We start from the raw sequence: 13,180 nt of genomic DNA on the forward strand, positions 1-13,180 counted from the left end.
ATCCTGGCTTAGCTGTTCCATTGCCTCATCTGCTTTCTCTGAAGTTAGAGCAGAGAGTTGTCTATCAGGGGCGAGCTGGGAAATGTTTAACCAACAGCCCTGTGGTAGGGGAGTTGTTTTGGACACAGCATTTGCCAATTTCTGTTGTGTAGATACTCCCACTGTGGCTGATTCAAGCTACCAGCATCCCTGAACACAGAGTTGAGAAGGGATGTACAGTAGCACAGTGTTAGATAGTGTTTCTACCACACAGATAGATTTGATGTAAATGACCGTATGAACAGAAATAATAGTAAAATAGAGCAAATAGTTAGGTAAATAGAAATTTTTTTCTTTTCTTTTATATTTATGTGAGATGATGGATGACCACCAAACTTATTGTGGTGATCATTTCATGACGCTTGTGGGTCAAATCGTCGTGCTCTGCACCTTGAACTTGGACAGTACGGTATGTCAATCGTGTCTCAGGGGAATTGCAAGAAAAAAAAGAAAAAGAGAATTAGAAAGTGATGAATTCTGAGTAGTACTACCTTTATTTTTAATATAAAATATTTCATTGTAAGTTTATATAATTTAACTTTTAATAATGGCTGTGAGTTATGGCACCAGAATAAAACACTATGTAGTTTTTTCAGACAGGAGGGAGTACTGCCTGGTAGGAAGATAAAGAAAGTGTCATTTCAGGGGTACCTGCCTCTCCTAAGTTCGTCTCTAAATGGTTATTTGATAGTTTCATCCAAAAATAGTGAAAATAAAATACAAAGTATGTAAATACCATTTATTTAACAGTTACTAGGTGCCAGGCTCTGTGTTAAATGTCCTGAATATACTATCCAGCAGCACAATCTAAGGGTCATTTTTTTTCTGAGGCCACTGATATTATTTAAGGATGGCCAGGAGCATGTAGGTGGTGGTTATTTTTAAGTAATAAAATTAGAGAAGTGTAGGTAGAATTTTTTTTCTTTTCTCTTGTCCTCCTTCCCCCAGCTCCCCTCCTTCCCCTCCTTCCCTTCCCCTTTCTCTCCTTCCCCCCTCCTCTTCTGCTTTCGCTTCTACTCTTTTTCTCACTCAGTCTTAGACATTTGCATTTATAGACCCCCAAGAAACATTTATTCTTTCAGGATTCTGAGCTGATCTGGGAGTTCCTTAAGACTCTTCCTTTATAGCTTTTCTGCTGACAATCCTTTTCATCCACGGTTTGTTCTAGAAACAAGACATCACTGTTTACTCAGCTCAGAATCAGACACACTACCTATGACAGCTAGTGAAATGTAAATTATGAGTAAGGAACTCTAGGACAATTAACTGTGCCCCCTCGTGCCGTTACTTAAACTTTGGAAGTGTTGGTTTCCTCATCTGTAAAGTGGGAGTGGCCCATCCTGCCATGTTTCTGATTTGGGGGCTGTTCTGAGGTCTAAGGAGACGTTGCATGTGACAGTGCACTGTCAATGGTAAAGCAATGAGCGTACACGTGGTGGAAGTGACTTGGTTTTCTGATGACATATTCATGTGTAAGGTCACAAATTCCACCCTCACTCCACCCCTCCCCCCCCAACGGATCCATGATCCTCCTCCCCTTGCCCGTTCAAGGGACATTAAGCTGATGGGTCCCAGCACTTCCACTGTGATGGTGAAGAGCACAGGGTCTGAACACACTTCTGAGATGAATTACCATTCTGTCACTTACTAGCTCTGTGACATTGGACAAATCACAGAACCATTCTGACCCCCAGTTTCCTCACTTGTAAATCTGTGTATCAATACCTTGCCTGGAGAATTGCTTAAAGGACTAAGCGAATAATACACATTCAAGGTGCTCAGCAGAGGGACAGACACCTGGAGCGTGCTGCTCAGAAGCTCTTGATGCTACTAAGTGCTGCATCGCCTCAATGAACCTGTGGTTCAGTCCTCAGTGCCCCCTTTGGCAGCCCGGCAGGTGGTATGGTCCCCCCAGTCTCAGCATGGCCTCCACAAAGATCAGGCGTCTGGTTTGGCAAGGAATTTTGGCTCTTGGAAAGTAGGAAGAGGCAAGTGTTGGTGACGGCACCCTCTCAGCTCATTCTCCAGTCAGAACCGTGTCCGCCTAGTCTCTTTAGGCACCTTGCTTGCTCTCACATAGATGCCACTTAATTTGACCAAGGTCTGAGTAGCAGAAGTGCCCCATTCGAAGCTGGGATGCCAGCTTTCCACGATCCTCTCTGCTATCCCATCATTATCCTATCTGTCCTCCAACTTAATTTTAGTTCATAGCTGGTAATGTGTTTGCTTACCTTAAAGGCCTCGCTTTCAATCTTTCAGGGTTGCATGTATCTACCAGGGAGTACAATCAAGGAGATCGCCACAAACCCAGAAGAAGCGGGGAAGTTTGTCTTTGAAGTCATTCCAGGTAGGTGACGAAATGTGGGATAGACGTGCATCACGTTCCCATGTTACTTCTGACCCCAGAAGTCAAGGCTACATTCAGTGAGTCTGTCAACCAGCTAGCCAACCAACTTAGTAAGAATGCATAATAGTTCTGTGTATAGTTAATGATCCCATACTAGTTCATTAATGACATGTGAACTTAGTGGGTGTGCATCCGGTTGAGCTCTGTGAGCATCTCACGAGCACCTGCTTGGAGCCAGGTATCCACTAGGCACTGGGATACTGATCGCAAAGTACATCATCCCTGCTCGCTAAAAGGAGCTCAACTTTGAAGGCGAGTGGGACAATAAAATGAACAGTTAAATTTTAAATTGAACCATGTGAAATCGCCATGTTGGTAGGTCAAAAACGGTCGACAGTCAACAGTCTCATGTGGTTCATTGTGACCTGTTAAGAAATGACAGCTCTGACTTACTGAGCACTTACTACATGTCAGGCGCTGTAATTTACCTATTGCACAAGTTAGCCGCACACTGGAGGGTGTCTCTTTCTAATCAAGAGTTACCTTCCTCGAATGCCTCTGGGGAAAGGGGAAGTTTGTCTCAGTTTGTCTCAAGGGGAGTTTGCTTGTGTCTGTGGAAGTCTGTCACACTGAGGCTCTCCTCCCTGTCTCTTGCTCCTTCACCAGCCCCCCCCTCCCCCCAACCAGCAGGAACTACAGGGCTGCTTGTCCAGCTATGCAGCCAGATTGCTGCTGCCATGCTGACATAGCAGGGGAGACCAACGTCCCCTGAGTGCCCCTTGCCTTAAATTTCTTCTTACCTCTCACGCAAGGCAGCTGTGTGCATAAGAAACTTGATGGCAAAGTCAGTGTAGCAGAGAGGGTAGATGTGCCCCATCTGGAGCCAGCCTGCCCGGGGCCACATCCTGGCCCTGCCACTTACTATGTGTGTAATTGTGATCAATTATTTAATTTAATAATTTAATTTGATTATTTAATTTCTCTTTGCCTCTGTTTCTTTACCTGGGAAATGGGGACAATGATGACGATAGTGAAGATTAAGTAAAGAAATGTATATGCCACGCTTGGTGCAGTGCCCAGTGTTTGAAGTTTTGGCAATAACTAGAGGAAATTGTAATGTAGAAACCAATCCCAAAACTGGCTCTGACTGTTTATAGAAAACAAAGAAAAACAGGTGTTTTTTTTTAAAGTTCAGCTCTTCCCAAGTGGCCCCCTCATGGACACTCCCTTGCTTGTTATCTGAGGGTCTATCCATTTTTCTTCCTCCTCAGAGGAAGAGCCTACTTTTCCAGTCTTTCCTTTCTGGGATAACCCCACCCTTTTCCCACGAGGTTTCTTCTATCCTTAGGATCCCTTTCCCAGCACAATTCAAGGGATGTGACCATTCATGATGACACATGTCCCAAAACCTGATTTTTCGATCTGGGGTGACCCTGCTGAGAGCTCCAACTGCACATTTACTGTGGACTTTGCAGTAAATTGAAGATTGCTGTTACTGTAGGATGAAGATTTGTCCTCTCATTGTCACTCACACTTACAGCTGTCTCCTGGGCTGCTGGGGGAATTCTTGGACAGATTCACACATGCATGTACGTTCACATGCACACACTCAACTCATAAGGACAAACAACAATTCTAAAGCAATAGTAAAGCAGGGAACCATTTTCCTAAAGACACCATCATTCTCAAGGCTCCACCTAACCTAAAACGAGACAACGCTTTATGTTATGATGTAGAGAATTTTCAATTCCTCTTTTTGTCATCCTCTTGTGCAAGACAATTCTCAGGGGCCAGCGCTGGCATAAGAAATGGCCTTCCTAATCAGGGCCCCCTCTCTGTGATCACCAGTTTTAGCTGCACAAAGGCCATAGAGAAGAATTCGGTTGTTGTTATGTTGTTTTTCTTTATTTGGAGCAGGCAAAAATTTGAGGCAAGCTTCTCCCTCCCTTACTACCTCAAGCAGAATAATTATCTGTTCTCTCACCCAAAGGGAGTCATCAGGGATGGGGGGTTTATTCCTCTGCAGGATATGTAGCATTTAATTCTCATACTGCCTTCTGAAATGTTACACCAAAATTATTGAGCACCTGCTACGAGCTGGGCACTATTGTAGGAACTGGGGATCCAGCAATGAACAAAACAGCCTGTATGCAGCTTACAGTCAATGGGGGGAGACTGAAAACAAACCAAATAAATGAGAGCATTGTATAGTTTTATTATGGGATAAGTACTATGGGAAGAAAGAAAGCAAAGAAAGAGAAAGTACTGGATGAGGTGGGGATGGCAACTGTTGATTTGTCATTTGAAATAGAGCGGGAAGAATAGACATCATTGAGAAGGTGACCTTTGAGCCAAGATCGAAGGAAGTGAAAGCGTGAGCCAAGTGCACATCTGGAGGAAGAGCATTCCAGGAAGGGGAACAGCCAGTGCAAAGTCTCTGAGCCTATTTCTTGTGTTCAGGAAACATCAAGGAGGCCAGGGTGGTTACAGTGAAGTGCTGAGAAGGGAGAAGAGTAGGTGATTTGGTCAGGGGTGGGCACAGGTTTTACAGGCACTGGTAGGCAACTGTAAAAGGTTTAGTTTTTGTGCTAGAAGGATGGAAAGCCATTGGGGGGTTTTGAGCAGAGAAGTAACGTGATCTGACTTTTGTTTTAAAACTCTTTTGAGTTGAGACTAAAAAGGAGCAAAGATGGAGCAGGAACACCAGTGAGGAGATTATTGTAATTATCCAAGTCAGAGATAGTAACAAAGAAGGGGGTGAGAAACGATCAATTTCTGGACACATTTTGAAGGTAGAGAGGACTTCATTTGCTGATGGATTGGATGTAGGAAAGAGAAGTCAAGGTTGACTCTAAGGTTTTCACGCAAACAACAGGAAGGATGGCTTTCCTGAGATTTGTGCATGTGACCAGTTTTGGGTGGAAGATCAGGGCTTTAGTTTTGGACGTATTAAGTAATTAATTCAATTTTAATGATAAGGAAACCAATGTTCAGGATAATTTAGCTACTGCTGTGATAGAGGTGATGATAGGATGTTAAGGGATTTAGAAAAGGGAGTCCCCACTCCATTCGGAGTGGGAGAAGGAGGTTTGAAGGAAGGGTCCTTAGAGAAGATAACATTTGCACTAGGTTTTAAAGGATGGATAGGAGTTCCTTAGGCAGGGGAAGAAAAGAAGGGAGGTTCCTTTCTGACAGGGGTAACAGCCCAATAGGTGACACAGGCTGAACAGACTGTTTAAGTCAGAGAAAGTATGTGCCTGAGGGCAGAGATGCTGTTCATGGGCTTTGTGTTAATGTCAGGCAGTTTCCCTCAAAGACAGCTCTCCCTCGCACCCCAATGTGCCCAAACATTCATTTTTTTGAAGGGTAACAAAGAATTTTCAAATTCCCTTTGGTTCTTGTCTCTTGAATCTATCTTAATATTACCCAGCCTCACCTTCCTTACCCTTTGGGATGACTTACTTCTCAATCCGTCTTGTCGTCAACTCTTCTAATCAGAAAGATCAGTCCATGGAAGCCCTGGTCATTGAGGAACATCCTGAGAGCTGGATATTTCTCAGTGGTGTTGCCATGATGGAACTAAAGGAATCTCTCAGGAATGAGAGAAAACTGAGAAGGCATGTTCTTGATAACGTAATAGACTGGAGTGTAGGCATGCTGGAGAAGGATACCAGATAAATTTTGGCCAAGGTCAAATTTGAAGCACTATGGGCTGGTGGAAACTATTGGGAGAAAGACCCATGGCCTTGCCTTGAGTTTGGTGATAACTTACTGGGTACCAATGGGCAAGACCCTTTGCATCTCTGGGCTTCAGTTCCATTATTTGTAGAGCAGAAATGATACTAGAGCCCTACTCTATTACTAAAGGATGTTGTGTTTCCTATGGGAGTCTTTAGTTCTGCCCTGAGGGCTTTTTACTGCCCATCTTACTTCTGGAAACACCCAGTTTCAGGATGTTCCTCAGTGGCCAGCACTTCCATGGGCTGACCCTTCTGGCCAGAAGAGCTGATGACCCAGTGATAAGATGGATTTGGAATCAGGTTGTCCCAAAGTGTAAAAGAAAGTGAGGCTGGGTAATATTAAGATAGGTTGAAGAGACTGAAGACAAAGGGACTTTGAAAGTATTTTGCTGCTATGTAAGAAAATACAGGTTTGGGCCCAACTGGGCAGCTAGAACAGGCTCTTTTTTTTAAGCTTTTTAAAAGTTGAAGTATAGTTGATGTACAGTATTATATAAATTACAGGTGTACAATACACTGATTCACAGTTTTTGAAGGTTATACCCCATTTATAGTTATTATAAAATACTGGGTATATTCCCATGTTGTACAATATATCCCTGTAGCTTATTTTATACCCAATAGTTTGTCCCTCCTAATCCCCTACCCCTGTATTGCCCCTCCCCCATCCCTCTCCACACTGGTAACCACTAGTTTGTTCTCTATATCTGTGAGTTTGCTTCTTTTTTTGTTATATTCACTAGTTTGTTGTATTTTTTAGATATCACATATAAGCAATATCATACAGTATTTGTCTTTCTCTGACTTATTTCACTTAGCATGATGCCCTCCAAGTTCATCCATGTTGCTGCAAATGGCAAAATTTTGTTCTTTTTTGTGGCTAAGTAATATTCCATTGTATATATATACCACATCTTCTTTATCCATTCATCTGTTAATGGACACTTAGGTTGCTTCCATATCTTGGGAACTGCAAATAATGCTATGAACATCAGGGTGCATGTATCTTTTCAAATTAGTGTTTTTGTTTTTTTCAGATAAATACCCAGGAGTGGAATTGCTGGGTCATATGGTAGCAAAACAGGCTCTTTTTGAAGGAAATGCCCTGATATTTTGAGAAGAATGGGTTGATGTCCCCTAAAGCAATGTGAGATTTAATAGTATCCTGTAATTGAAAGGGATTGCTGTTATTTTCTTATACTTTGTAAGACCTGTGTTTGATGTGCCCCTTCTCCCTCTCCTCTCCTTCTCTCTCCCTATTTTTCTCTCTTTGTCACTTTCTCTTATTCTTTCTCTTGGTCTCCTCTCCCCACTCTGCCCCCTTGTCATTTCTTCCACCCTTTCGTCCACTTGATAACAGCAACCCAGGACAGACTACAGATGTCTGTCTGTAATCTTGGGTTTAAAGTGAAAACGATAAAGAAAGTCCTAACAAACTTCATTTGTCCATCAGCTATGTATCGAGAGCCTACCATTTGCAATGTCTTCACGCAGGCAGGAGGGCAGTAATCCTGAACAGGAGGCACCGATTCATAAGAAAGGCATACGGTGCTCCTTGCCCCTCCCTCCTGAGTTGCTGTTCCCTCCTCCAACCCCACAGCTGAGCTCAGGGTAGCCTAGGAAGGTATCCATGATGGGCGTGATGGACTTAGGTTTCAGAATCGTATGGGCTGAGCCTGTCTCCTCTTGTACTGACACTGCCCCTTGAACTTCCTCTTAATTTTTGATAGGAAATGGCTTCTGTCCTCCATGGGGACAGATCTCAGCCCAAATCATCTCATTTGCAAACCACTGAGTTCAATGATTTGTGTATAGGATTAGAGCTCCAGCAAAAACAATAAAGGTGCGTAGATACTCAGTTCTGCTGAGGAAAAGTAGATGCTTTTGTGCTGTTTGACTGCTTGTTTAATTGGACCAAAGAAGCAATTCAGGCTCAGCTTCCCCTCGCTGCCCCTTGCCCTGGCCCCTGACCAATGTATGACCTTCATTAGTGTTACTTCTTCCTCCAGCCTCATGTGACCAGAGTCGCACGGGACAGGACTCCTATGTCCTCATGGCCAGCTCCCAGGCGGAAATGGAGGAGTGGGTTAAATTCCTTAGGAGAGTCGCTGGCACACCCTCTGGAGGTAAGGACTCCTGCAGGCTTTCCTGGACAGGTGTCTGTGACATCTCAAGGATGGGAAGGAAGTAGTTTCAGACAAGAGCTTTCCTTGAACAGTGTTCAAAGAAGACCAACAGAGGACAACTCCGAGGCCATGCTCATTGCCAAGGCTCTAACTTCCCTCCCTGGGTGATGTCAAAGCCAACTCCAGATTAGCTGGAAGGACTGCAAGCCCTTTGCACTCATCGGCAAATGTGTGTGATGCCCTGAAGCAGTCCTTTCTCCTCTCTGGACACAGTGTTCTCATCTGTAAAACGAACGGGTTGGATCAGCTGACCCCGGTTCCTGGCAGCACTCACGTTCAGTGGTACCAAGAGCCTGCCCAGTTATGGGGGTTTGGGAACCCAAGAAGGTTGATGGCAAGATCTATGCTGAAAGCATAAGTTAGGCTGATCAGCACAGGAAACTAAAGCTGCTGTCCAGAATTGGGGTGGTCACAAGGGGGAGAGGTTCCGGAATTGTGTCTGCAGTCTTACAGGTACACAGTGAATTCAGGGTTGAACACTTTTCTGGGTTACAAGTGTTTGAGTTTATAAGCTCAAGTTCGAGGTTACAAGCTCAAGTGTTTGAGCTCTCTGAGAACACCCGGTGTTGTGTCCACACTACAGGAGGGCCCTGCCTGTGAATAACTAATGTGAAAAAAATCTGAAATTAACCAACAGGTGAATCCAGTATGTGTCTTTTCCTTTCATAAAAATATGAAAGAACTGATGACACAATCTCAAGTGACCATTTTCCTTCAACTTTTTTAGGAACACACTCATTTGTGTCAACTCCAGGATAACAGTATAATTTATGATTATTTATCAGTTATGCTGCCTGTTATTTTGGAAATTATTCAGGGGGGGCTGTTATAGCTCAAATATTAAATATTTATTTGATTGCCCAATAGCTTCTCTCAAAAATTATGAACATCTTAACAATTTTGTGGACATTTGAAAAACTTTAGGAAAATAATCACTCCTAAAACTACCAGAGGTGTTTTTATATTTTCCTTCCAGCTGGTGTTCATATATACATACTTGTTTCTCAGGATGACAAACACAGGATTTATGCAGTTCAACACCTTTTATTTTCTAGCTTAATTTTCCCAAAGGGCTATATAATCTTAATGGATAAATTCTATCCAAATGATGTTAAGCAAGAAAGAGGTATTTACTGGGCAGGTGCAAGCTACTCCAAGAAACCAAGGGCAGGAACTTCCAGGAAGACTGAAGGGACTGGGGCTGAGAACTGATCAACAGGAGCTTATCCTGCCAGTTCCCCTGGGGCCACACAGCTTCCCATTCCACTTTTCTCTGCCTGCCTGTTTTTGTCTAGTTAACAGCCCTCTAGCGCTCACGCCTGTCCCAAACACTGCTGTGCCAGCCCTAGCTTTCCTATATTTATCCCTGGAGTACCAGCAGAGGCTGAGCTCAGCCTCTACGGCCGCCGCATTCCAAACTCCTGGCTCAGCTGAGGTCAGGATCTGGGGCAGGGAGGAAGTCCTGTGGCCAGTGACCTGCCCAGGAGGGGCTGCGAGAAAAGAAGTGACTTGGATGGGACATCCTAATTTGAGTGCTTGCCTCGGACAAATAGCTGTAACCTATTACAAAGAAAGACAGCGTAGTTTCATTAACCATTTCCCAATTCCTAAACACAGTATTTTTTATGGTGCTAATCAGGTTGAGATGAGGGGTTTATTTATTAAAGCTCTGTTATGTGCTGCTCAGCCTGGACGGTCTAACCTGTGACCTTCCTTATTGCCCTGGATTGTGAGATGGCTGACATTTTCTGTTTTCCCTGGTCCAGTGCTTTAGGCTGTCTGCAGTGACAAGGGTAGCACATGTCGTCTAAATTATGTACCTGTTCTGAGTCAAAATGCTGTGGAGGCACTGTGCATACCAGCATCTACGCCCCGTGTGGCGCTCTGCTCAGCCATGTCAGGGCGAGCTGCTGCAACGGTCATAACCCACATGGGGATTTCTCCCTCACCCCACTCGGAGGCCACCACCATCAGAAGCAAGTCAAGCGTAAGTCCTGTAGGCAGAGGAAAGTCCAAGGGAGGAGAGATAAGAGTCCAGCACTATTTATGTATTCAAAGAACAAGGTTTGGATTTGATGTGGCATCTCAGATTGAACCAAAATCAGACATCTCAGGATGAGAAGGCATTTTAAGACAGCAGAGTCCAGTCTGAGGTCTTGGGACAAGTCAGACATTTGCTCTTCCTGTTTGTAAGTCAGGAAACTTCAGTCCTGAGGAAGTAAATGATTTGTCCAAGGGGCCCAGCCGTCGAGGGGCAGGGCTGGGGCTCCTGCCTCCGGGGAGGCCCTCTTCCACCTTGTAAAGTGCCTCTGATCTGGGTCTACTAGATCGGCAGCGCATGCCCCCTCACACGCTGGAAAGTCACTGAGGTATGTTGTTGCTGTCTTTTTTTCAGCTCTTCATGAAACTTTCTATGATTTTTCCCACCCAGAACCTACCCACTTCTCACCACCTCTGTTACTTGCCATTCTGGTTGAGGCGCCAGACTGCCTTGTTCGAATTGCAGTCTCCAAACTCTCTCCACGCTTCCAGGCTCACCTTCTTGTAGTCTGTTTTCAACGGAGAGAAGAGTGAGCTTATTAAACCTGTCATCTCAAGACCTTCTCTGCTCATCACTGTCCAATAGCTTCCTTTCTCTCTCAGAGGAAAAGTCAGAAGCCTTATAATGACTCCACGCACAATCTGCCCCCACCCCCATGACCTCTCTGACCTTGTTTTCTAGAACCTTCTCCAGTGCTCATTTCACTCCAGCTTCACCAGCCTCCTTGCTCTTCCCCAGACATCCTAGGTACATTCCTGCCTCACGGCCCTTGCACTTGCTGCTTCCTCTGTCTGGAACCCTCCTTCCCCAGGGTGCTGCACGGCTTGGTCCCTTGCTTTCCTCAGGTCTTTGCTCAAACTTCACTTCAGTGAGCCTTCCCCTGATCGCCCCGTTTAACATTGAACCCCTTCCCCACCAACTCATTCTCATGACAATTCTGCAGAGCTGAGGCTTCCTCCTGCCCCGACTCCTTTTCTGGCTCCCTTGATGGGAGAGAGGGTCCACATGGTCCCCGTGGCATACCTAACTTCTTCCCCTCGGCTCCTGCTGCCTCTGAGCTGACTCTGAACACGCCTCTTAACTTGTCCGATTTGATTCTGGGACCAATTCCAGTGGGTGTGTGTTGGGGAGAGGGGGAGGGTTCCCCACGCGTCTAAGCAATTCTTGGACACCAGCTAGGTGTTCTACAATTTAACTCAATTTTGATACTATCTACCTGGAGATAGCTTCAGATTTCACAGGTTAATGGCTCAGTCCTACAAGACTGCCCTCATATGCCTATGGCAAGTCCAGATTGTACCCTGTGCATCTGACCAACCAGCTACAGATTGGAAGTTCCACAACCCCCGTCTTGGGTTCAAATAATTTGCTAGAGTGGCTCACAGAACAGAGGAAACCAGGTTACTTACTAGATTACTGGCTTATTATAGTAGAACAAAGCTCTGGAACAGCCAGATAGAAGAGATGCATAGAGAAGGTATGGGGAACGGGCACGGAACTTGCATGCCCTCTCCCAGCGCCATTCTACCTGCACCTCCTTGTGTTCACCAACCAGGAAGCTCTCTGAACACATCCTTTTGGGCTTTTCTGGAGGCTTTAGTACATAGGCATGATTGATTAAATCATTGGCCATTGGTGATTGAACTCAATCGCCAGCCCCTCGCCCCTCCCTGGTGGGTGGGGCTGAAAGTTCCAAACTAATAATCACATTGGTTGGTTGGTTGGTTCCCCTGACAACCAGCCCCCATCCTTAGCTGGGATCCAAAAATTACCTTTTTAACATAACGAAAGACACTTTATCGCTCTCATCACAGGAAATTTGAAGAGTTTTAGGAACTCTGTGCCAGGAAATGGGTGGAAGACGAAAAAATATTTCTTATTATACATCACAATATTGCACATTGGAGAGCAGCTCTTTGGTGCACCTTGGTGTTCCAGCCTTTGCCTTCCTAGACAGCCAATTTATCTCTCTCTCTCTCACTCCCTATTTTTTTTTTTCTTTCTTTCTTTTTTTTTTTCCCCCTACCTTTTCTTAAGGGCCCAGCTGGAAAGGTTAGATTAATTTTTTCCCAGAAATTCTGGATGCAATTCTAGGTTGTCCCGAATTACGTAGGAGAAAGGGAAGGGAGGCGATCACACCTCAACTTCAGGTGACTTGTTCCCAGGCTCCCAGCTGCCCACTTTCTCCAAACCACCTCCTCCTTTTAGTAAGAAGGCTCTGCCTTCCCTGGATCTCCGCATTGAAACCTGATCTCCATCCCATCCCCAGGAGGCTGGCAGCCATATTGCAAATTGTTACTCAGTCGGGACCTGCTTTGCCCCCTTCCTGCGGAGGATGGCCTCTGAAGTTTTCCTTGGGCCATCACCGGGTACAGAAGCACTGCACTCAATTATGCATAGCTCTGTTCCACCCAACCAGGTTGAAAGACCCTGGGGCAGGTCTCATGGTTTAAGCGTCTTTGTGTGTTTGCCAGCACTAGGCATGGTTCATATAAATATGGAATTGTTCTATGCCTCAGGTCCCTTTTCTCCCTCTCATTTCTTTAGGTCTCTGCAGCCTTCAGAGCAAGATTTCACAACCCACAGCCCAGCATAGCCTGTGGGAGTGTGGTCTCTGTGATTCACTGTTACCTCATGTGTCCTGCTTCTTTCTCTCTGGCTAAATGGGACATTACGAGGCATGATTTTTATTTATTTTCATTAATTCCCTCACCTCCCTTCCCCTGAGATCCTAACACCAGACGGATACTTATTTATTCATTTACTCAACAAATATTTCTTGAGCACGTGTCACGTGCCAAGCGCGGCACCAGCACGGGGAGTACAA

The 13,180-nt window shown here is 44.9% G+C and overlaps 1 protein-coding gene across 1 annotated transcript in view; it reads left to right on the forward strand.

The window, feature by feature from the left end:
* The window catches only part of ARHGAP25 (Rho GTPase activating protein 25), an 88,103-nt gene that overhangs the window by 45,932 nt on the left and 28,991 nt on the right, over nt 1–13,180 (forward strand). The window contains exons 3-4 of the mRNA XM_061210570.1: nt 2,299–2,386; nt 8,136–8,252. Of these exons, the coding sequence (XP_061066553.1) occupies nt 2,299–2,386; nt 8,136–8,252 (205 nt within the window). The remainder of the gene's footprint in view (nt 1–2,298; nt 2,387–8,135; nt 8,253–13,180) is intronic.

Source organism: Eubalaena glacialis, chromosome 14, assembly GCF_028564815.1.
Source record: "Eubalaena glacialis isolate mEubGla1 chromosome 14, mEubGla1.1.hap2.+ XY, whole genome shotgun sequence".
Lineage (NCBI taxonomy): Eukaryota > Metazoa > Chordata > Mammalia > Artiodactyla > Balaenidae > Eubalaena > Eubalaena glacialis.